This window comes from Somniosus microcephalus, chromosome 32, assembly GCF_052327205.1.
Source record: "Somniosus microcephalus isolate GS21.2 chromosome 32, FLI_Smic_1.0, whole genome shotgun sequence".
Taxonomy (NCBI): Eukaryota; Metazoa; Chordata; class Chondrichthyes; order Squaliformes; family Somniosidae; genus Somniosus; species Somniosus microcephalus.
In genome coordinates this window covers 20,854,598-20,879,153 of record NC_141018.1, presented here as the reverse complement: position 1 = coordinate 20,879,153, position 24,556 = coordinate 20,854,598, and the positions used below count along the sequence as shown (strand labels likewise).

Below are 24,556 nucleotides of genomic sequence, written 5' to 3'. Positions count from 1 at the left end.
CTACTGATGTGAGGCTAACAGGTCTGTAGTTTCCCGTTTTCTCTCTTCCCTCCTTTCTTAAATAGCGGGGTTACATTTGCTATCCTCCAATCTGCAGGAACCGTTCCAGAATCTATAGAATTTTGTAAGATGACAACTGATGCGTCCACTATCCCAATGGCCACCTCTTTCAAAACCCTAGGATGTAGGTCATCTGGTCCTTGGGATTTATCGACTTTTAGTCCCATTAATTTTGCTAGTACTGTTTTTTTACTAATAATTTCTTTAAGTTCCTCATTCTCGCCACACCCTTGGTTTTCTTGTATTTCTGGGAGGTTTTTTGTGTCTTCCTCTGTAAAGACAGAAACAAAGTATTTATTTAATTTCTCTGCCATTTCCTCATTCCCCATTATAAATTCTCCCGTCGCTGACTGTAAAGGACCTACATTTAACTTAGCCAGTCTTTTCCTTTTTAACATACGTATAGAACCTTTTACAATCCATTTTTATATTTTTCGCTAGTTTGTGCTCCTATTTCATTTTCCCTTTCTTTATCAATTTCTTGGTCCCCCTTTGCTGATTTCTAAAAAGATCCCAATCCTCAGGCTGACCGCTTTTTCTGGCAACTTTATAAGCTTCCTTCTTTGACTTAATACTAGCTTTAATTTCTTTTGTTAGCCACGGTTGGATCACTTTTCCTTTTGTTTTTATGCCCTAGAGGAATACATGTTTGTTGCAAATTATGCATTATTTCCTTGAATGTTAGCTACTGTATGTCCACCTCCATACCTTTTAGTGTAGTCTCCCAATCTACTATGGCCAACTTGTCCCTCATACCCTTGTAGTTTCCTCTGTTTAGATTGATGACCTTAGTTTCAGATTGAACTACATCACTCTCAAACTTAATGTAAAATTCAATATGGTCACTTGTCCCTAAAGGCCCCTTTACCACAAGATTATTGATTAGCCCTTTCTCATTACACAGTACCAGATCCAGAATAGCCTGTTCCCTGGTTGGTTCCTCCATATACTGATCCAGGAAACCATCTCGCATGCATTCCAAGAATTCCTCCTCCACACCATTAGTGGTAATTTGACTTGCCCAGTCAATATGTAGATTAAAGTCCCCCATGATTGCCATATTGCCCTTGTTACATGCACTTCTAATCTCTTGATTGATACTGTGCCCTACATTACCATTACGGTTTGGTGGCCTATACACAACTCCCACCAATGTTTTTCGCCCTTTGCTGTTTCTTAGCTCCACCCAAACTGATTCCAGTTCTACATCACGATCTGCCGAGCCAAGATCTTTTATCGCTATCGTACCAATCTCATCCCTTATTAACAGCGCTACGCCACCTCCTTTTCCTTTTTGTCTGTCCTTCCTAAATGTTGAGTACCCTGGAACATTCAGTTCCCAGCTTTGGTTACCCTGCAACCATGTCTCTGTAATGGCAATTACATCATACCCATATCCTATCAGGGGGGAAAAATCTACGCCCTTACCTGAGGGCTCCCGAGGTCTGGACTCTTCCGCTCCTGGGCCTCTCCTGGTGCGCGCGCGCAGAGGCCCAGGTATCCCGGGGCGCAGGCAGCTCACAAGTGTCCCTGTGATCACGTGAACCAGGCGAGCCAATGGGCGAAGGGAATCCCCCCTTCATACTTTTGACAGGTAGACCCGTCAAAAGTATGAATGGGGATCACTGAAAAAAGACACTACAACATGAAATAATTTTTTTTTAAATCATGTTTTTAAAATGAGTTAAAATGACATTAAATTGAATATTTTAAACAAAAATTAAATTTTTTGAAAAAGTAATTAAAGTTTTTTACGGGGCTAAAAATAAACTTACCTTTTTTAAAAGTATTTTTAAATTATAAATCAGTGAAATTTTTTTTTTTTTTTAACTTTTTTAAACTCTTTTATGCTGGTAAAAGCAGGCCTTGCCAGGCGTAAGATTTTTAAGGGTTTTCTGTGGGCAGAGGTTCTGGAGAAAGCAGAACTCTCCCCCCGCAGGGGCCCTTCTCCAGGGCAGGCAGAGGATCTGTCAGGAGGATTCTTGACAGATCGGAAGTGCCGGTTTTCAGGGCGTGCGCTTCGCCTGCCTGAAACCGGCATTTGTGAGGTCCCTACGGGTGTGTACACAGCCCGTAGGCATCGGAAAATACGGGCCAATAGCATTCTCTCATGTGTAGTGTCTGGCCTACATGTGACTCCAGTTTCCCTTCGCTATAGGGCATTAGTGGACCAGTTGGGTTTTTTAAAACAATCCGACCGTTTTCACGGTGATTTTATCAGGTGCCGGCCCACAAGTTACCAGATTGATTGAGTTCACTTTCACAGGTTGCCATGGTGAGGTTTGAACTCCTGACCGCTGGGTTGCTAGGCAACTACCAGAACCACTACCCCACAGTGTTTGGCTATGAATCTCCTGATTTTAAGCGAGGGTGTGATTGTTGATTTGATGGCGCCATCCTCCCACATTGCTCCATGTAAAACTGATCCTTGCAACCGAGTTAGTGCCAGTGCACGGCACAAGAGTGAATTCAGGCCGCATCCTCACTCTCGGGTCAACATACACAACCAACTACATTGAAGAAACACTAAAACAAAAGCAAAATACTGCAGATTCTGGAAATCTTCAATAAAAACAGGAAATGCTGGAAACACTCGGCAGGCCAGGCAGCCTCTGTGGAGAGAGAAACAGAGTTAACGTTTCCGGTCCATGACCTTTCGCCAGGCGTGCTGACGAAAGGTCATGGACCGGAAACGTTAACTCCGTTTCTCTCTCTCCACAGAGGCTGCCTGGCCTGCTGAGTGTTTCCAGCATTTTCTGTTCTTTTTGAAGAAATACTGCAAAGAAGAAAAGAAAGACTTGCATTTATATAGCGCCTTTCACGACCACCGGACGTCTCAAAGCGCTTTAGAGCCAATGAAGTACTTTTGAAATGGAGTCACTGTTGTAATGTGGGAAACGCGGCAGCCAATTTGCGCACAGCAAGGTCCCACGAACAGCAACGTGATAATGACCAGATAATCTGTTTTTTGTTATGTTGATTGAGGGATAAATATTGGTCAGGACACCAGGGATAACTCCCCTACTTTTCTTCGAAATAGTGCCAGGGGATCTTTTACGTCCACCTCGGTTTAACGTCTCATCCGAAAGACGGCACCTCCGACAGTGCAGCACTCCCTCAGCACTGCACTGCAGTGTCAGCCTAGCTTTGTGCTCAAGTCTCTAGAGTGGGACTGTGAACCCACAACCTTCTGACTCGGAGGCGAGTGTGCTGCCCACTGAGCCACAGCTGACACTGAAAAGAAAACGGTGGACTCACCTGCGCTAATTGGACTGTTTAACGCTCGCTCTGCTTCTTGCCCAACTACAGGTGGCAAGGGTTACGATCCAGAGCATTCGGACGATTCCTCTGCTTTCGAAGCCTGGCTCCGCTGCTATTACGTTGCTGGGATGCAGTTGCTACGTGACGGCAACGGAAGAACCATTTGGTTCCAGGTACAGTAATTAGTGCAGCTTTGCTGCGAGTTCAAAAGCCCCCACCCCTGAGTATCTCAGCGAGCGGGCTTCGTCTGATTTTGTGACGAGGGGATGAGGTCGTCTGCTGATTTTAATGGTTCTGTCTTTCTGCGTACAATTGGCGAGGACAACTTAAAATGGTTTCATCCATTCTTACAGCACAGAAGGAGGCTGCTCGGCCTATCGTGCCTGTGCCGGCTCTTTGAAAGAGCCGGCCAATTAATCCCACTCCCCCCCGCTCTTTCCCCAGAGCCCTGCAAATTTCTCCTTTTCAAGTATATATCCAATATCCATTTGAAAGTTACTATCGAATCTGAGTCCACCGCCCTTTCAGATCATAACACACTGCGTTAAAAAAATATATTCTCCTCATCTTCTCCCCTCTGGTTGCCAATTATCTTAAAGGGGAGTTTTCTACGAAGCAATTATTTTCTGGTTTGTTACTTAGAGGGGATAGAGTTTAGGTTCTCTCGTTTTATATTCTAATATGAACTGCCACATAAACTTGTGGTTTATCACCTAATCAATGCTACCCTTTTTATGTAATTTATAAAGAATAATTGTTGACAATAGAGTGATTTACATCCCCTGCTCCTGATGTGTATTTTTTTTATTCGTTCCTGGGATGTGGGTGTCGCTGGCAAGGCCAGCGTTTATTGCCCATCCCTAATTGCCCCTTGAGAAGGTGGTGGTGAGCCGCCGCCTTGGGCCGCTGCAGTCCGTGTGGTGATGGTGAAGGTGCTCCCACAGGGCTGTTAGGGAGGGAGTTCCAGGATTTTGACCCAGCGACGATGAAGGAACGGTGATATACTTCTAAGTCAGGATGGTGTGTGACTTGGAGGGGAACTTGGAGGTGGTGGTGTTCCCATGCACCTGCTGCCCTTGTCCTTCTAGGTGGAAGAGGTCGCGGGTTTGGGAGGTGCTGCCGAAGAAGCCTTGGCGAGTTGCTGCAGTGCAACTTGTAGATGGTACACACTGCAGCCACGGTGCACCGGTGGTGGAGGGAGCGAATGTTTACGATGGTGGATGGGGTGCCAATCAAGCGGGCTGCTTTGTTTTGGATGGTGTCGAGCTTCTTGAGTGTTGTTGGAGCTGCACTCATCCAGGCAAGTGGAGAGTATTGCATCACACTCCTTACTTATGCCTTGTAGATGGTGGAAAGGCTTTGGGGAGTCAGGAGGTGAGACACTCGCCGCAGAATACCCAGCCTCTGACCTACTCTTGCTGCCACAGTATTTATGTGGCTGGTCCAGTTAAGTTTCTGGTCAATGGTGTCCTTAATCTAATATAGGATTTTTTGTTGTTGTTTAAATAACACGCCTTTATATTGTATGTATGTTTTTTATATATTTATATATTTTATTATATGCCAATTTTCAGTCCGTGTGTATCACGCTACAGCCCCTGGGTGCATCCACATTGATAGACCCAGGCTGAATTGGGGGAAATGACACAATCCATGTATGAAATATCGCCAACATTGCAATTATTGGGGGCTCCTGTTGGTTTGCAGAGAATGAACTAGGGGCACCGCGGCCAGCAGGACTTGGGGTTTATTTTCCCCACAGCCGATCGGCCTCAATCTCTATCCATCCTCTGCGGATGATGCACGTTCTATTCCCAGCCATAGAATAAACCTACCGGAGGCAGCCACACTGATCCCAACACTCCTGATCCTTGGATTCTTTCCCCAATAATAAATCCACGAAACCTTATCACAGAATCATAGAAACATTACAGCACAGAAGGAGACCATTGGCTGTAAAGCGCTTTGGGACGTCCGGTGGTCGTGAAAGGCACTATATAAATGCAAGTCTTTCTTTCATTCTTTTATTCGGCCCATTGTGCCTATGCTGGCTCTTTGAAAGAGCAGTCATGTTCAGTCCCACCCCCTCCCCCGCTTCTAGTCCCTAACCCCGTAAGCTCCTCATCCTCAAGTACCGGCGCGGACAAGATGGGCCGAATGGCCTCCTTCTGTGCTGTAGATTTCTATGATACCCCGTCCAACTCCCTTTTTAAAATTATTTATGGTATCAGCTTCCACCACGTTTTCAGGTCGAGCGTTCCAGATCCCGACGTCATGTTCTTTTAGTCTATATTTGAAATACTCTTTCAGGTTTATGCTTCTCCACTTATAAGGCAACAACAGCAACGTACATTTACATAGCGCCTTTAACGTAGCAAAACGTCCCAAAGCGCTTCACAAGAGCGATATCAATAAAATCATTTTTGACACCGAGCCACCGAAGGAGATATTAGGACAGATGCTTGGGTCAAAGAGGTGGGTTTTAAGGAGCCTCTTAAAGGAGGAGAGAGAGACGGAGAGACGGAGAGGTTTAGGGAGGGAATTCCAGAGCTTAGGGCCTCAGCAACTGAAAGCACGGCCACCAACGGTGGGACGATTAAAATCGAGGATGCTCAAGAGGCCAGAACTGGAGGAGCGCAGAGATCTCGGAGGGTTGTAGGGCTGGAGGAGATTACAGAGACCGGGAGGGGCGAGGCCGTGGAGCGGTTTGAAAACAAGGATGAGGATTTTAAAATTGAGGCGTTGTCAGACCGGGAGCCAACGTAGGTCAGCGAGCGCAGGGGTGATGGGTGAACAAGACTTGGAGCGCCTGTACGAGCAGCAGAGTATTCCTTCATCGTGCGATCATGAATCTGGCCACACTATACATTTGTTAATTGCCGCTCCACCAGACACGGGCAGACTCTCCTGCAATCCTCATCTCAAAATAGCAAATTTAAGGATGGCATGTTTTTGACCAGTTTTTGAAATTCAGTAGATTATGGGCCGTAATTTGCGGCCCATACGAGGTGCGCACACGCCCGTAGGGGCCGCGCAAGTTCCGAGTTTAGGCATGCGAAGCGCACGCGCAAAAATCCGGAACTTGCGATCGGTCAAAAATCCCCAGGAGAAGGGCCTCTGCGGGTGGAGAGTGGCGCTATTTGCCCAACTTCTGCCCGCTGAATGCCTGTGAAATTCTTATGCCCAGTAAAAGCCTGTCCAATAAGATAAGTTTATTTTTAGCCCCGTTAAAACATACATTTTTTTCCCCAAAATTTAATTTTTGTTTAAAATATTTAAGTAAATGTCATTTTAATTAATTTTAAATATGTAATGTATTTTTTTTTAACTTATTTCGTGTGTTTGTGTATATTTAAAGTGATCCTCATTCATACTTATGCGGTTTCCGTACGTACAGAATTCCCATAAGTATGAATGGGGATTCCCATCTTTCATTGTTTGGGCCGGACCACGTGACGCCAGGGACGTTTGCGAACCGCCTGCAGCCCTGGGATACGTGGGCCTCTACCCGCGGGTACCCGGAGAGGCCCAGGATCGCGAATCTACGAACCTCCCGGGCCAGCAGGTAAATTCGGAGATTTTTTTCCGGCCGCAGATTTTGGGCTTATACATGTCATGGGAGACAAATTGAACTTTAATTTCTGAAGCTAATATCTGGTAAAGGAATGACTGTGTATGCATGGGAACACCGCCACCTCCAAGTTCCCCTCCGAGTCACGCACCATCCTGACCTGGAACTATATCGGCCGTTCCTTCACCGTCGCTGGGTCAAAATCCTGGAACTCCCTCCCTAACAGCGCTGTGGGAGTACCTTCACCACACGGACTGCAGCGGTTCAAGAAGGCGGCTCACCACCACCTTCTCAAGGGCGATTAGGAATGGGCAATAAATGCCGGCCTTGCCTAGCGACGCCCACACCCCATAAACTAATTTTTTTTTAAATGGTACAACGGAATAATCACGATGTTGTAAATGTGTTTAATGTTGGATGAATCTAATTTAAAAAAAACACACTCCTGATCTCAGAAGCTAAGCAGTGTCCGGCCTGGGTAGTACTTGGATGGGAGACCGCCTGGGAACACCAGGTTGCAGGAAGCTTAAATAAAAACTAACCTACCTCACCACTCTTACCTGCGCACGAGCCCATATTTGCTCTCGCTTCTGCGATTGTACCAACTCCCTGGCAGCACTCTGGATCCTATATGTTCCTAGTTATCATGAGCTAGTGTGTCTGAGCTTTTATACATAAGCCCACAGCAAAGTAAGGCCCGGCTTCGATCAGTAAGAGTTGACTTCCTGCCTGTAAAGAGTGCCCTCCAGTGGGAAAATCCTGCATATCTTGGGTGCTTGATTAGTGTTTTAAGAAATGTTAATATGCTGGGCCCAACTTGCTGCTGCTCCTCGCGAAGTGAGGAAAAACATAAGGGCTGCAAAAAGGACATTTTCCAGATCCATCAGCGAGCGGCTCTCGATGTATATTATACATAACGGCAGCTCCCCCTGCTGTATTCTCGTTTCATTCGATAAATAAAAAAGGAAGACTTACATTTCTACAGCGCCTTTCACGATCTCGGGACGTCCCAAAGCACTTTACAGCCAATGAACTACTTTTTGAAGTGTGGTCACTGTTGTAATGTAGGAAACGCAGCAGCCAATTTGCGCACTGCAAGCTCCCACAAACAGCAATGTGATAATGACCAGATAATCGGTTTTTGTTCTGTTGATTGAGGGATGAATATTGGCCCAGGACACCGGGGAGAACTCCCCTGCTCTTCTTCAAAATAGTGCCGTGGGATCACCTTCACCTGAGAGAGCAGTTTAATATTTCATCCGAAAGATGGCACCTCTGACAGTGCAGCACTCCCTCAGCACTGGCACTGAAGTGTCTGCCTGGATTTTGTGCTCAATTCTCTGGATCGGGACATGAATCCACAACGTTCTGACTCCGAGGCGAGGGTGCTGTCCACTGAGCCACGGCTGACACCTTATAAAGCGACTTGCTCCGTGTTGGAGAGTTGGATGTAAGGGAATAGTGAATCTTGTGGCACCTCTGCAAAATGCACTGGCTGTCTTCCTGAGATTGTGTGGGATCGCTTTGCGGTACGCCTCCGTTCAGTCCGCAAGCGTGACCCCGAGCTTCCGGTCACTTGCCATTTTAATTCTCCGTCCCACTCCACTCGGACCTACCTGTCCTCAGACTTTTACACTGTTCCAGTGAAGTGCAAACGAAGCGCGAGGAACAGCACCTCATCTTTCCATTAGGCACTTTACAGCCTTTTGGACTCGACATCGAGTTCAACAATTTCAGACTATAACCTCTGCCCCCCAACAGGTGATTCTACTGTTGCCATTTTCACCTCCTCTAGACCCATCTTTTGTTTCTTTACTTGTCCCATTACCACCCCCTTTTGCCTTGCACCATCATCCCTTTTGTCTTTTAATCTCTCCTGCCTTCCAGCCTATCACAGACCTCCCCTTTTGTTCTGTCCTCCCCTCCCCCCTTTCCCAGCCCCTGTACTTGCTTAAAAACCTGTTATATCTCTAACATTTTCCAGTTCTGACGAAGGGTCATCGACCTGAAACGTTAACTCTGTTTCTCTTTCCACAGATGCTGCCTGACTTGCTGAGTATTTCCAGCGTTTTCTGTTTTTATTCCTGAGATTGTGTTAGATTGCACTGTGGTGGTGGGGGGTTAATTCAATATCTTTTTTATTATAGGTGCTAGCAAGTCGCAATTACATGTTAGTTTAATGGAACACGCTCGTTGATTTGAAATGAACTTGCCGGGGTTCCTGTGTCTCTACTGTTGTTTTCTGTTTTGAAGAACATGCTTTGGTCATTTGCAGTGTTACATGCCCTTTGATGTAAGAAAACTACTAGGCACTTGGTCTAAGCGTTAAACAAAGTTTTAATTAACTGTTTTACAACATGGAGGTCTATTTGTGTCCTTCACTAGTTCCTGTTAAGAATATCCTGCGCAAGCTGGGCCCGTGCCCGAGTATTTATACTCTCCCTGGACAGCGCCACCCGTAGGCCGCTCAGTATTATTTCATAAGTCTTTCTTTCATGAATGACTGATTCATGTCACCCTTCATGTTCTTGAGCTGAGAATGGAGGGGAATCAGCCAGGGTCCCTGTGTCAGAATGGCATTCAGTGATCGCTGCTGGAATATGTGTACGCGTGCATCCATGTGTAGATGCTGGGAGAGGTTATAATCAGCTATAGCTGGACTACCCCCCTCAAAGTCCCGCTCACCCATCACCCCTGTGCTCGCTGACCTATATTGGCTCCCGGTCCGGCAATGCCTTGAATTTAAAATTCTCATCCTTGTGTTCAAATCCCTCCATGGTTTCGCCCACCCTCCCTATCTCTGTGACCTCCTCCAGCCCTACAGCCCTCCGAGAACTCTGTGCCCATTCCAATTCTGGCCTCTCTCGTTCATATATTCAACAAACCTGCGACCTCTGCCAACTAGAAGGACAAGGGTGGCAGGCGCTTGGGAACACCACCACCTCCAAGTGCCCCTCCAAGTCACACACCATCCTGATCTGGAAATATATCCCTGTTCCTTCATCGTCGCTGGGTCAAAATCCTGGAACTCCCTCCCTAACAGCACTGTGGGAGTACCTTCACCACACGGACTGCAGCGGTTCAAGAAGGGGGCTCACCACCACCTTCTCAAGGGCAACTAGGGATGGGCAATAAATGCTGGCCATGCCAAATTCCGAGAGCGAATACAAAAAAGCCCAAAGTGGTACACCTCAACAACAACAACTTGTATTTATATAGCGCCTTTACCGTAGTAAAACGTCGCAAGGTGCTGCACAGGAGTATTTTAAGACAAAAAATTTGACACCGAGCCACATAAGGATAAATTAGGGCAGGTGACCAAAAGCTTGGTCAAAGAGGTAGGTTTTAAGGAGCGTATTAAAGAAGGAGAGAGAGGTAGAGAGGCGGAGAGGTTTAGGCAGGGAATTCCAGAGCTTAGGGCCCAGGCAGCTGAAGGCACGGCCACCAATGGTTGAGCGATTATAAATCAGGGATGCTCAAGAGGGCAGAATTAGAGGAGCGCAGATATCGCGAGGGGTTGTGGGGCTGGAGGAGGTTACAGAGATAGGGAGGGGGCAAGGCCATGGAGGGATTTGAAAACAAGGATGAGAATTTTGAAATCGAGGCGCTGCTTAACCGGGAGCCAATGTAGGTCAGCGAGCACAGGGGTGATGGGTGAACGGGACTTGGTGCGAGTTAGGACACGGGCAGCCGAGTTTTGGATGACTTCAAGTTTATGTAGGGTGGAATGTGGGAGGCCAGTCAGGAGTGCGTTGGAATAGTCAAGTCTAGAGGTAACAAAGGCATGGATGAGGGTTTCAGCAGTGGACGAGCTGAGGCAGGAGCGGAGACGGGCGATGTTACGCAGGTGGAAATAGGCGGTCTTTGTTATGCTCAAATGAAATCGCTGGCACGTCCTCTATAGGATGTCCATGCCTGCATGGGTATCAAGGTGAGGTATAATATGGTGACCAACCTGCAGAGATTTTCCCTGAGAATGTCCATATTCCTAGTAATTCTACACTACGCAGTGAGCTACCTTGGCCCTGAGCCCAGTTCTCGTGTTGCCAATGAGCTAACCTAAAGAGGTGCAAGACCTCATCATGTCCAGGTCACACTGTGGAGCACTGGCCTCGGCTCAGATCAAACTAATCCTACACTGCTCACTCCTCGCGGAGCTTTTTAACAAAAATAACACGACATACACTTTTTCCCCCCCGCTTAATATAAAAGCAGACAAGATGAAAAGAGAGACTTCAAAGGGCTTGCCTCTTAGGGAGAAGTGAAATACGAAGACACTTTTCTCCTGCCTTGGTGATGCACATGACAGCTCATCCCCATGTTGTCTTGCTGATGGTGTCGTCATAGCAACTCCGTGGCAGCGCTGTTGCACCTCTGATCTTGCAAGTGACTGGACACCGTGTTCGGTTTCATCTTGATTGTCTCCCAAGGCGGGTTTGTATGAGATTCTACCACAAGATTTACTCTTTCTACTTCGAGCTCGCACTTTTTCAGTGTGATTCACATGAGTGAGGCCTTGTAGCTGTCATCTGTGTCTTGATGCAGACAACAAGCACTTTCCATAATACAAGGAAACTCTTTGGTATCCGGCACCGACGGGACCGGCGTGTTGCTGGTTGATCAAAAATTCCGGATGACGGAGAGGGTTATCTACCGAGGCTATTTTTAACAAAGAAAATTTTTTAAAAATCAAGAAATGTGCAGTATACAGTAATTGGGTACTCACCTACAGAATGTTGTGTTAAATGGATGGTGGAAGATGCTTGATTAAGTACAGTACTGCCAGTTGAGGGTAATGCAATGCAATGACTACCAGCAGCGTGGGAGACACACAGTACCCCTGTAAAATGGCGAATCAGAAGAGACTACTGGCAGCGCGAGAGAGTCAGACTCCTGTTACAGGGGTATTGAGGTGTTCTGACTTCCGACAGCGCCAAGAAGCCGAGTAGCGGCAGTTTGGAGAACTACCCCCACTGACTAACTCGGCCACCACGGGAGACTCGGACTCGGCAACATTGCCGGTTATTGAGTGAGAATTTTGCCGGTTAATAGAGAATTCCGGATATTTAGGTGCCATTTAAACGAGAGTTTCCTGTAGTGAGTCCTTACTAAAGGGATTCAGTCAGGACAGCTGTTAAAACCTGCTACCGCAACGACAGTAGATGGTGCTACTTGTGACTGGTCAAGCCTGAGGGCCAGGCGGCCGGCCGTTTAAAAAGAACTTGCATTTATATAGCGCCTTTCAGAGTCTCAGGACGTCGCAAAGCGCTTTACAGCCAATGAAGTACTTTTTGAAGTGTAGTCACTGTTGTAATGTAGGAAACGCAGTAGCCAATTTGCACACAGCAAGCTCCCAGAAACAGCAATGTGATAATGACCAGATTTCATTAAGTTTTTTTAATTTCAGTCATGTTGATTGAGGGAAAAATATTGGCCGGGACACCAGGGATAACTCACCTACACTTCTTTGAAATAGTGCCGCGGGATCTTTTACATCCACCTGAGAGAGCAGACGGGGCCTCGGTTTAACATCACATCCGAAAGACGGCACCTCTGACAGTGCAGCACTCCCTCAGCACTGCACTGGGAGTGTCAGCCTAGCTTTGTGTGCTCAAATCCCTGGGGTGGGACTTGAGAACCCACAACCTTCTGACTCCGAGGTGGGAGTGCTGCCCACTGAGCCACGGCAACCCGGGTACCGCCAGAACGTGCTCACAGCTTCGGATGGATGAGCGCTTGGCAGAGAGGAGTGGGACCCTTGGCTGGAGGAAACGCCATCAAAGGCATGCAAGGGATAATCGCTGAATCAGCCAGCTGTGTCCACAGCCTGCCAGCATCAGTGTGAAAGAGCGACCATGGACAGTCCTGAACATACCAGGGTTCAAGACCCTGCCTTATAAAGAAGGTCGCAAGAGGTCCAACGACAGCTGACCGATGATGGTACAAAAAAGGATTGCTCGTTATAATTAACCATCTCAAAGCTACGTTTCAAAGAGAATTAGCTAGCTGCTTGAAAAAGAGGAATATTGAAGGGTTCGGGCAGTGGGCAGGAGATTGGGATTAGACTAGGTGGCTCGTGTGGAGCAAGATACCCGCACAAACTTGATGGCCTATTTCTGTGCTTTCATATTCTGTGCAGCAGTTTAATATACTTCAAGTTTATGTCTCTTGATTTTATTCCAGGGCAACCCAGGACCAATGGCACCGAAAGGTGAGTATGACCTTATTCTTTATTTTTTTTAGTTTAATGTTTTATTTCAGTTTCCATGCTGTTTCACGCCCATTATTAAAAATAACGTTAATGATCCTAGTCCCCTGACCTGGACCCTACCTGCCACTGAGACTGCAGTTGAGGTCCCACTGCTGCCGTATCCTATTGTAGCACCTCACTTCCCCCCCCCCCCCCCCCCCCCCAACTCACAAGCCTCTGGCCCGTGACCAGGTCCTACTGTAGGTATTGCAAGGTACTCTCAGCGCAGGACTTGTTTGTCGACGGCACTAATCAGGCGCCGCCCCCGGTTTAGCACATCCTTTTCGCAGGTGTCCCAATTTTCCGACCATTGACAATTCTAATTCCTCGAAATTACCAGGAATGAGGGACTCCGGGTATATGGAGAGACTGGAGAAGCCGGGATTGTTCTCCTTAGAGCAGCGAAGGTTAAGGGGAGATTTAATAGAGGTGTTATTCTGGCCTCTTGAGCATCCCCCGATTTTCATCGCTCCACCATTGGTGGCCGTGCCTTCTGTTGCCTGGGCCCTAAGCTCGGGAATTCCCTGCCTAAACCTCTCCGCCTCGCTACCTCTCCTCCTTTAAGATGCTCCTTAAAACCTACCTCTTTGACCAAGCTTTTGATCACCTGTCCTAATATGGCTCGGTGTCAAATTTTGTTTGATTTGTTTGCTCCTGTGAAGTGCCTTGGGATGTTTAACTTCATTAAAGGCACCGTATTACTGCAATTAATTAAATAAATCTGGAATAAAAAGCTAGTATCAGTAATGGTGATGAAACTACCAGATTATCGTAAAAAGCCATCACGAATATCCTTTAGGGAAGGAAATCTACCGTCCTTACCCGGTCTGGCCTATATGTGACTCCAGACCCACAGCAATGTGGTTGACTCTTAACTGCTCTCTGAAATGGCCCAGCAAGCCCCTCAGTTGTAAAAAAACCTCTGCGACACACCACACGGACTGCAGCGGTTCAAGAAGGTGGCTCACCTCAAGGGCAATTAGAGGTGGGCAGTAAATGCTGGCCCTGCCAGCGACGCTCACATCCAATGAATAAAAAAAAAAAATTTGTTTGTATTGTGTTTGCCTTCATTGCAGAACCATTTGAACTCTCGGTTATCCACCAATTCCTATTAGTCACCACAGCTGGGAAGGGGGGGGTGGGGGTGTAGTCCCCTCTGTTATGGAAGATAATGGGGGCTCCAACTGTGACTTTATTCTTAAAACTAAAACCTTCTGTTTTCTCTCAAAGGATCCAAGACTCCCAAACCCAAATCCCGGAGGAGAAAGGCCACGGATGAAAATGAAAAGAAGGCGGTGACACCCGAGGTGAGGTTCGCGTTGGGGTTAGAGGGCAAGTGGGTAGCACAGCTGGCTCAGCCATATAAATCCGCCATGTCTTTACGTACCTCGTCCTCTAGCTTATCCACCAATATAGAGCTATCCAGCAAGGGGTCGGAGGGCGTGTGGTCCCCTCCACGAGGGGAAGACATAGGGGCCTGCACTGTATTTTTTTTAACTCTGATTTGATCCTTGAAGCTATATCTTCTTTTGGCCTACGTTTAAATTCCTTCTTTCCTCCCTTTAAAATAAAAAATAAAAAATTTCAAGAGGAAGACTCTTCATCAGAATTTATCATTTCCTTTCAGATTTTCTTTCCCCCCCTCCCCCCCCCCCAATTGGCCTGGGCTTTTACTCCTCTCCCAGAAGATTGCGTGGCTTCCGGGTGGGCGGGGTGCGCCTGTATCGTGATGCGCGAGGCACCGCCACTGTATGGGACAGGCCAAATGGCCCAGTACGGATTTTCCTGCTTGTTATTTTTTCGAATGTCCATCTATATCCTGCTGTGCATTTCCAGCATTTTCTGGGTGGGTTTTTTTTTTTCAATTGAAATGTTTCCAACAATTCCTTTTGGCATCTAACTTTTAAGAGGAATATTTTTGCCTGGTCAGGCAGCATCTGCTATGACCTGTAGCTCTAGGAACGACTCCATCTCCTGACTCACCTCCAGATGTCTTACAACTGTGTCAGCCGTGGCTCAACGGTACCGCCTTTGCCTCTGAGTCAGAAGGTTGGGGGTTCAAGTCCCACTCCAGAGACTTGAGCACATAATCCAGACCGACACTCCCAGCGCAGTGCTGAGGGAGCGCTGCACTCATAGAATCATAGAAATTTACAGCACAGAAGGAGGCCATTCGGTCCATCGTGTCTGTGCCGGCCGACAAAGAGCTATCCAGTCTAATCCCACTTTCCAGCTCTTGGTCCGTAGCCCTGTCGGTTACGGCACTTCAAGCGCATATCCAAGCACTTTATAAATGTTATGAGGGTTTCTGCCTCGACCACCCTTTCAGGCAGTGAGTTCCAGACCCCCACCACCCTCTGGGTGAAAACATTTCTCCTCAAATCCCCCGACCAATCACTTTAAATCTATGCCCCCTGGTTATTGACCGGGAGGGGATGCGAGCTTTCGGATGAGACGTTAAACCGAGGCTGCGTTTCCTACATTACAACCATGACTAGATTTCAAAAGTACTTCATTGGTTGTAAAGTGCTTTGGGATGTCCTGAGATCATGAAAGGTGCGTTATAAAATGGGAGTTCTTTTTATAAAAAAAAAAAAAAAGCTGTCAATAATGTCCATCTTTTGAATCTGAAGGGAAACTTACTTGAGAGCTTCTTACAATGAATCCTATTAGTTTTCAAAGTCAAACTCCTTTGAAAAGGAAGACCGATTCATATATCCTTCCTCAATTATGACCTCGTCTTGTCTGAGGGAGCCTGTGTGTGTAGATCTGTGTGGTGGATGGGTGACTTCACCTTGTCCTTGAGGTTTCTGGTCTGTCTTTGAACCGATATTTCACACTGCTGTAACCGAGCGATCGAGTGCTAATGGCTCCCAGATGATGCTCCGATGGCAGCCAGACGCATTATCAGAATAAAGAGCTCCCACATGTTTATAAATTAAAAATGTGCAAAAAGCACCCAGTAACATGTGAAGGTTTATTATTTTCCCATTCTGTTTGTCTTGTGCTGATCAAATTTGATGTGGAGAATCTGTTCTTAAAAAACGTTTTAAAAAAAAAAAATAATAATTCTCAGGATGTGGTGTCGCTGGCATTTATTGCCCAACTTGTTAGCAATATTAAAGCCTGTGGGATTAACAGGACAATGGCAGCATGGATGCACAATTGGCAAAGGGACCGAATGCAGAGAGTAGTGGTGAACGGTTGTTTTTCGAACTGGAGGGAGGTACACAGTGCTGTTGCCCCAGGGGTCGGTGTTAGGACCACTGCTCCTTTTTGATTTATATCAATGACCCGGACTTAGAATCATAGAATGGTTACAGCACGGTAAGAGGCCATTCGGCCCGTCCAGCCCGTGCCGGCTCTCTGCAAGAACACTTCAGCTTGTCCCACTCCCCCACCCTTTGGGTATACAGGGCATCATTTTAAAGTTTGCAGATGACACGAAACTCGGAAATGTAGTAAACAACGAGGAGGATAGTCGTAGACTTCAGGAGGACATAGACAGACTGGCTGAAATGGGCAGACACAATTTTAAAGGGGGTGCGGGAACAGCCAGACCCGAGGGTATCTGTACTCAAATCTTTGAAGGTGGCAGGAACAGTTGAGGAGGCTGTTTAAAAAAAAAAAAAGCACAGGGGATCCTTGGCTTTATTAATAGAGGCAGAGAGTACAAAAGCAAGGAAGTTATGCTAAACATTTATAGAACACTGGCCAGGCCTCAGCTGGAGTATTGTGTCCGATTCTGGGCACCACACTTTAGGAAGGATGCCATGGCCTCAGAAAGCATGCAGAAGCGATTTATTAGAATGGAACTTCAGTTACGTGGAGAGACTGGAGAAGCTGGGGTTGTTCTCCTTTAGAGCAGAGAAGGTTAAGAAGAGATTTGATAGAGGTGATCAAAATCATGAACGGTTTTGATTGTAAATAATGAAGAGTCAATAACCAGAGGGCACAGATTTAAGGTGATTGGCAAAAGAACCAGAGGTGACATAAGGGAACACCTTTTTACAGCGAATTGTTGAGATCTGGAATGCACTGCCTGAAAGGGTGGTGGAAGCAGATTCAATAGTAACTTTCTAACGGGAATTAGAAAAATACTTGAAGAGAAAATGTTTACAAGGCTATGGGGAAAGAGCGGGGGAGTGGGACTAATTGGAGAGCTCGACCAAAGACTCAGCACTGGTACGATGGGCTGAATGGCCTCCTTCTGTGCAGTATCATTCAATGTGGAGTGTCTGCTCTTAAACACAACAGGCTGGGTCAGCAGGTTATTGACCAGAAGCATCAATGGTAAATCCCGCCTTTATTCACTGTCTACATACACACAACTTTCATCAGGAGTCTGGGAGCAGTGATCAAGAGCGGATTATTTTGCCCTCCCTAGCCTCAAGACCATTTGCAGGATGCCTACGCTATTTTTTAAAATTTGTTCATGGGCATCGCTGGCAAGGCCAGCATTTATTGCCCATCCCTAATTGCCCTCGAGAAGGTGGTGGTGAGTCGCCTTCTTGAACTGCTGCAGTCCGTGTGGTGAAGGTACTCCCACAGCGCTGTTAGGAGGGAGTTCCAGGATTTTGATCCCTTTAGCCTTAAGAAATATATCTAACTCCTTCTTGAATTTATTTAATGAATTGGCCTCAACTGTCTTCTGTGGTAGAGAATTCCACAGGTTCACCACTCTCTGGGTGAAGAAATTCCTCCTCATCTCTGTCCTAAATGGCTTACCCCTTATCCTTAGACTGTGACCCCTGGTTCTGGACTCCCCCGCCATCGGGAACATCCTTCCTGCATCTAGTCTGTCTAACCCTGTTAGAATTTTATAAGTTTCAATGAGAACCCCTCTCATTCTTCTAAACTCGAGCGAGTATAAGCCCAATCGACCCAATCTCTCCTCATACGTCATTTTGACCCAGCGATGAGGAAGGAACGGCCAATATATGCTGTTTGTGGGATCTTGCTGTGTGCAATTTGGCTGCTGCGCTTCCTACATTACACGAGTGACTACACTTCCAAAGCATTTCATTGGCTGTAAAATGCTTTGGGACACCCAGAGGGCGTGAAAGGTTGTATATAATTGCAAGTTGTTTCTTGCCAACCTGTTACCGTACAAATTTCTTTTGTCGTTAGGATTCTGAATCCAAAAAAGGGAAGAAGAAGTCGGAGCAGCGAAAGACTCCAAACATCTCACAGGATCTTTCCCAGAAGACGGCCCGGCGCGCCAAAACGGTTAGAAAGCCAAGCACTGAGGGATTGCAGAGTGGTGAGGAAACGAGGAGGACATCTACCCGCAGCAGAAAGAAAATGTCAGGAGAATCGTCGCCTCTCCCAGAGACTCCGAAAGGTAACGCGGCAGACTGTTAAAAGTAGGTCAGAAAGGCAGCAAAGCCAGACCTATAACCAGAAGCAGCAGGTAACTCGCTGGGTAACTGCGTTCCCTGCGAAAACTTTAGCGGGCCAACACGAGAGAGCTAAGTTGCCTTGGAGGGAGTGCAGCGAAGATTCACCAGACTGATACCTGGGATGGCAGGAATGATGTATGAGGAGAGATTGGGTCGATTGGGCTTATACTCGCTGGAGTTTAGAAGAATGAGAGGGGATCTCATTGAAACTTATAAAATTCCAACAGGACTAGACAGACTAGATGCAGGAAGGATGTTCCCGATGGCGGGGGAGTCCAGAACCAGGGGTCACAGTCTAAGGCTAAGGGGTAAGCCATTTAGGACAGAGATGAGGAGGAATTTCTTCACCCAGAGAGTGGTGAACCTGTGGAATTCTCTACCACAGAAGGCAGTAGAGGCCAATTCATTAAATATATTCAAGAAGGAGTTAGATATATTTCTTAAGGCTAAAGGGATCAAGGGATATGGGGAGAAGGCAGGGACAGGGTACTGAATTTGGATGATCAGCCATGATCTCATTGAATGGCGGAGCAGGCTCGAGGGGCCGAATGGCCTACTCCTGCTCCTATCTTCTGTGTTTCTATGTTGAAGATCAAAAAAAATCAAATCGCCCTAAAATGAACCTTAATCGCCTAAATGCCGAAAGCTTGAATACACACAGTACCATAACACATGTGTGAGCGGATCCCGCCTTCCCGCACCAAGGCTCATTTGAAGTGAGCTTTCATTTAACATTTTGATTATTTAAAGTGGCTCTGACTTAAAGTCCTTATTGAACCTTGGTGACGGGGGAGCACAGTGGGCTGGTGCTCTCTCCTTTCATCTTGGAGTCTGAAAGGGGTTGATTCCAACCTGGGATGAAAGGCTTCTCTCTGACACACTCGAGACGGGGGTGAGATCTGTTCAGTTTGGTCTCCTAGCAGGTTGCCACTAACAATATTTTGTACCAAAATACATGGAAGTCAGATTAGTTTTTTTTCCCCCCCCCTCAAAATATATATTTTTTAATCAATTATCAATATTATTAGTGTTTGCTGCAGTGACATTGGTGTCTAGTTCTAGATCACTATCAAGCAGACACAAGAGGATGTTTCTCTTGTGGGAGAATCTAGAACTAGGGGTCACTATTTAAAAATAAGGGGTCACCCATTTAAGACAGAGATGAGCAGAAATTTTTTCTCGCAGAGGGTCGTGAGTCGTTGGAACTCTCTTCCTCAGAGGGCGGTGGAAGCAGAGTCTTTGAATATTTTTAAGGCAGAGGTAGATAGATTCTTGATGAGCAAGGGGGTGAAAGGTTATCGGGGGTAGGTGGGAATGTGGAGTAATCAGATCAGCCATGATCTTATTGAATGGCGGAGCAGGCTCGAGTGGCCGACTCCTGCTCCTAATTCGTATGTTCATATTGCCACTAGATGAATGAATATGCAATGTAGAAATAGGTACTGAATCTATTCTACTTCAGCCTGATCCCATTGCTAAAACCCTCTTCCCTTTCGGCGTGATACTGTAGGCAGGAATCTTCCGAGGCTACCCTTCAGAACAAGCTGGGTTCACCTGCGATTGAGGTGAAGCGTTGAGATCGTCAAGGGTCCCTAATGTTTACTGTAGCACTTAAAAAAAAAAAAATAAGCCCTCTTTTCTGCTGGCTTTGCGAGCCAAGGATTAGCTGTGAAGGTTATGCAGGGAGACTGGAGAAGCTGGGGTTGTTCTCCTCAGAGCAAAGAAGGTTAAGAGGAGATTTAATAGAGGTGTTCAAAAATCATGAAGGGTTTTGATGGAGTGAATAAGGAGAAACTGTTTCCAGTGGCAGAAGGGTCGGTAACCAGAGAACGCAGATTTAAGGTGATTGGCAAAAGAACCATGAGGAAACTTTTTTTACACAGCACGTTATTATGATGGAACACGCTGCCTGAAAGGGCGGTGGAAGCAGATTCAATAGTAACTTTCAAAAGAGAATTGGATAAATATTGGAAGGGAAAAAAATTACAGGGCTGTGGGGAAAGAGCCGGGGAGTGGGACTAGTTGGAGAGCTCTTTCAAAGAGCCGGCACAGGAACAGTGGGCCGAATGGCCTCCTTCTCTGCTATATCGTTCTATAATTCTAAATGACAACAGAACTTAATGCTTCCCAGTGAGCTCGTGTCCAGGCCCTCAGTTCTGGCTCATTCGGCAATAACACAATCGTCTCGTTCGGGCAGTCCAGCAGGAGATGTGGCAGTGGGAAAGACAGCAGCCTCCACAGTGCAGTGGGTGGCACATGTTTGAGCTGGGGAAGGGGTAGGGGATGTGGTCAGGCTAACGTGAAGCCGAGCTCCCTGTGCTCGCTGACCTACATTGGCCCCCACTCCAACAACGCCTCGATTTTAAAATGCTCAACCTCATTTTCAAATCACTTCGTGGCCTCGCCCCTCCCTATCTCTGTAACCTCCTCCAGCCCTACAACCCTCCGAGATCATAGAATGGGTACAGCACAGAAGGAGGCCATTTGGCCCGTTGAGCCTGTGCCGGCTCTCTGCAAGAGCACTTCAGCTAGTCCCACTCCCCGCCCTTTCCCCGTAGCCCTGCAAATGTTTTTCCTTCAGGTACTTATCCAATTCCCTTTTGAAAGCCATGATTGAGTCTGCCTCCACCACCCTCTCAGGCAGTGCATTCCAGATCCTAACCACTCGCTGCGTAAAAAAGTTTTTCCTCATGTCGCCTTTGGTTCTTTTGCCAATCACCTTAAATCTGTGTCCTCTGGTTCTCGACCCTTCCGCCAATAGGAACAGTTTCACTCTGTCTGGACCCCTCATGATTTTGAACACCTCTATCAAATCTCCTCTCAACCTTCTCTGCTCTAAGGAGAACAACCCCAGCTTCTCCAGTCTATCCAGGTAACTGAAGTCCCTCATCCCTGGAACCATTCTTGTAAATCTTTTCTGCACTCTCTCTTAAGGCTTTCAAATGTGGTGCCCAGATATCTGCGCTCCTCCAATACTGCCCTCTTGCGCATCACCGATTTTCATCGCTCCACCATTGGCGGCCGTGCCTTCTGTTGCCTAGGCCCTAAGCTCTGGAATTCCCTGCCTAAACATCTCCACCTCTCTGCCTCTCTCTCCTCCTTTAAGACGCTCCTTAAAACCTACCTCTTTCACCTGCCCTAATATCTCCTTATGTGGCTCGGTGTCAAATTTTATTTTGATAACACTCCTGTGAAGTGCCTTGGGACGTTGCACTACAATAAAGGCGCTATATAAATGCAAGTTGTTGTTGTATCTGATCAGCCAGCCGTTACTCCGCAAGGGGAAGGAAAAGCGGACGGGCTGTATAACGGGCGGCCCATCCAATACCCTGCCCCCGCCTACTTTTAAAGTTACCTCCTGTGTGTCCTAGTCCTGCAATGGGACAGACTCAAAGGGGAGCAACTGGAGCCAAACTGGAATAACAATTGGCTGATTAGAATCTATCATTAAGTGGGAAAAATGAAATTTGTTTGGTATCTTGATTGCAACCTCTGACAGGGGTACAGGGTCCAATACATGGACTCTAGGGGAATCAAGTGATATGGAGATCGGGCGGGAACGTGGAGTTGAGGTCGATAATCAGCCATGATCTTATTGAATGGTGGAGCAGGCTCGGGGGGCCGTGTGGCCTACTCCTGCTCTTACTTCTTATGTTCTTAGAGGTCATGCTGCTCCTACCTATGGATGTCCCTGGCTGGGGAGTCTAGAACCAGGGGTCACAGTCTCAGAATAAGGGGTCGGCCATTTAGGACTGAGATGAGGAGAAATTTCTTCACTCAGAGGGTGGTGAATCTTTGGAATTCTCTACCCCAGAGGGCTGTGGAGGCTCAGTCGTTGAGTATATTCAAAACAGAGATTGATAGATTTTTAGCTATGAAGGGAATCAAGGGATATTGGGATAGTGCAGGAAAGTGGAGATGAGGTAGAAGATCAGCCATGATCTCATTGAATGGCGGAGCAGGCTCAAGGGGCTGTATGGCCGACTCCTGCTCCTATTTCTTATGTTCTTATGATAGCGGGAGCAGGCTACTTCTGCGAGCGATGTCTGCAAAGCACGGCTGCCCCCCCCCCCCACCACCCCACCCAGTAAATCCATTGCCTCCCTCTGGTACTGTTTGAAGCTCCTGTTACCTTACTGATGATAATGTGTTGCTTCTGATATTATTTCTCTCTCTCTCTCTGTCTCCGCAGAACCTGAAGCCCCAAAGAAACGATCCAGAAAATCCAAGACCAAATAGAGAAAGGGGCATCCCGCGCCACTTTACTGTTCGAGAAGAATACCCGAGAGAACCATTTTGGATTAAAGTGGCTTCATTAAGCGACAAGCAAGGAAGGATTGGATGAAGACGGGCGGTGTGGTTGGAGGGCGTCACCAAGCAGTTGAGGAACTGCCGTGACTGAACCTGGCTGCTGGGTTAGATCTCCACTAGATTGCAATGTCTGGAGCGTTCCCTTTCCATGGCATCCTGTCACTCATCCCTTGAAATGCACAGAATAAGATGAGCCTCATTAAGTAATAGAAATGGGTTTTTTTTAATGTGTATTCTATTTTTTAAACATAGGCCTAACTTTTTTCACCTGAAATAAAATCAATTCAACATTTTAATGAAAAAAATTGTCCTGTTTCTAATGTGAATGGGCAAACTGGCCAAAGACCTGTTCAGTTGGGGATAGAGTCATAGAGTTATACAGCACAGAAAGAGGCCCTTCGGCCCATCGTGTCCGCGCCGGCCATCAAGCCCTGTCTATTCTAATCCCATTTTCCAGCACTTGGTCCGTAGCCTTGTCTGCTATGGCGTTTCAAGTGCTCATCTAAATGCTTCTTGAATGTTGAGGGTTCCTGCCTCTACCACCCTTTCAGGCAGTGAGTTCCAGATTCCAACCACCCTCTGGGTGAAAAAGTTTCCCCTCAAACCCCCTCTAAACCTCCCGCCCCTTACCCTGAAACTATGCCCCCTGGTTATTGACCCCTCTATTAAGGGGAAAAGTTCCTTTCTATCTAGTACGATAGCAAAATACTGCAGATGCTGGAAATCCGAAATAACAACAGAAAATGCTGGAAAAACTCAGCAGGCCAGGCAACATCCGTGGAGAGAAAATAGAGTCGGCGTTTCGGGTCTAACCCTTTTTCAAAACTCAATTCCTTTCTATCTACCCTGTCTATGCCCCTCATAATTTTGTACACCTCAATCAGGTCCCCCCTCAGCCTTCTTTGCTCTAAGGAAAACAACCCCAGCCTGTCCAGTCTTTCTTCATAGCTGAAGCGCTCCAGCCCAGGTAACATCCTGGTGAATCTCCTCTGCACCCTCTCCAATGCAATCACATCCTTCCTATAGTGTGGCGATAAGCGAGAGGTTTTGTAGCTAACCTTTAGGGAAGTTATTCAGACCCTGGGGTTACCACCAGTGTCGGAAGCGAGTTGAAGTGTAACTGGGGTTAAATAAAAGTCCCGTTTTCTTGCCAAATGGCCTCTCAGCTTAGCCACAATAATAACCGAGGTGAAAGTTCCAAGGGTGCTGGAGGGTATCTCTTTACGTGAGGATTACAGTGGCTCAAAGAGAAGACCTGTGGTGTATGTGCCTTTAAGAGCAATTATGGTGTATGTGCCTTTAAGAGCCCCAGGTGTGCGTAATGCCGGTAATTGCCACTTGGGCTATATAAGCCTGTGTATTGTGTATATCCTTTAGAACCCCCCCCCCCCCAGACTTGCTTAGTAAATACCTATGAACCAACTCCTGTCTTCAGTGTCTTTATCTACACACGGACACTACAGTGGTGACGAAGTGGAAACGGACTTACCTGCAATTCGGCAGCACCTCAAGGACATCGATTCCTCCAGCGTCCAGAAGACTCAAGGAAGTAAGAGAAACTGTGGTTTCACCAGCTGGCCAAACTGGTGACAGGTACTGCGCTAATCCTTCCTGGACGTCAGGCTGGAGCTCCAGCGGCGGGCTCTACAGCTGAGACAGGCAGCGAAATCGGAGGCAAGCAATAACGGACTGGGAGGGTGC

At 46.9% G+C, this 24,556-nt stretch overlaps 1 protein-coding gene across 5 annotated transcripts in view; it reads left to right on the top strand.

Moving 5' to 3' along the window:
• The window catches only part of neil1 (nei-like DNA glycosylase 1), a 47,573-nt gene extending 23,278 nt beyond the window's left edge, over window positions 1-24,295 (top strand). For 4 of the 5 annotated variants that reach the window (XM_085972206.1, XM_085972204.1, XM_085972208.1 and 1 more), the window contains 5 exons: window positions 3,370-3,494; window positions 13,076-13,103; window positions 14,373-14,449; window positions 18,273-18,486; window positions 22,737-24,271. In XM_085972206.1, coding sequence (XP_085828332.1) covers window positions 3,370-3,494; window positions 13,076-13,103; window positions 14,373-14,449; window positions 18,273-18,486; window positions 22,737-22,783 — 491 coding nt within the window. In that variant the 3' untranslated portion in view covers window positions 22,784-24,271. Of the gene's footprint in view, window positions 1-3,369; window positions 3,495-13,075; window positions 13,104-14,372; window positions 14,450-18,272; window positions 18,487-22,736 lie in introns of all 5 variants that reach the window. The other variant, XM_085972205.1, reaches the window with a different exon arrangement.
• The last annotated feature ends 261 nt before the right edge of the window (window positions 24,296-24,556 follow it).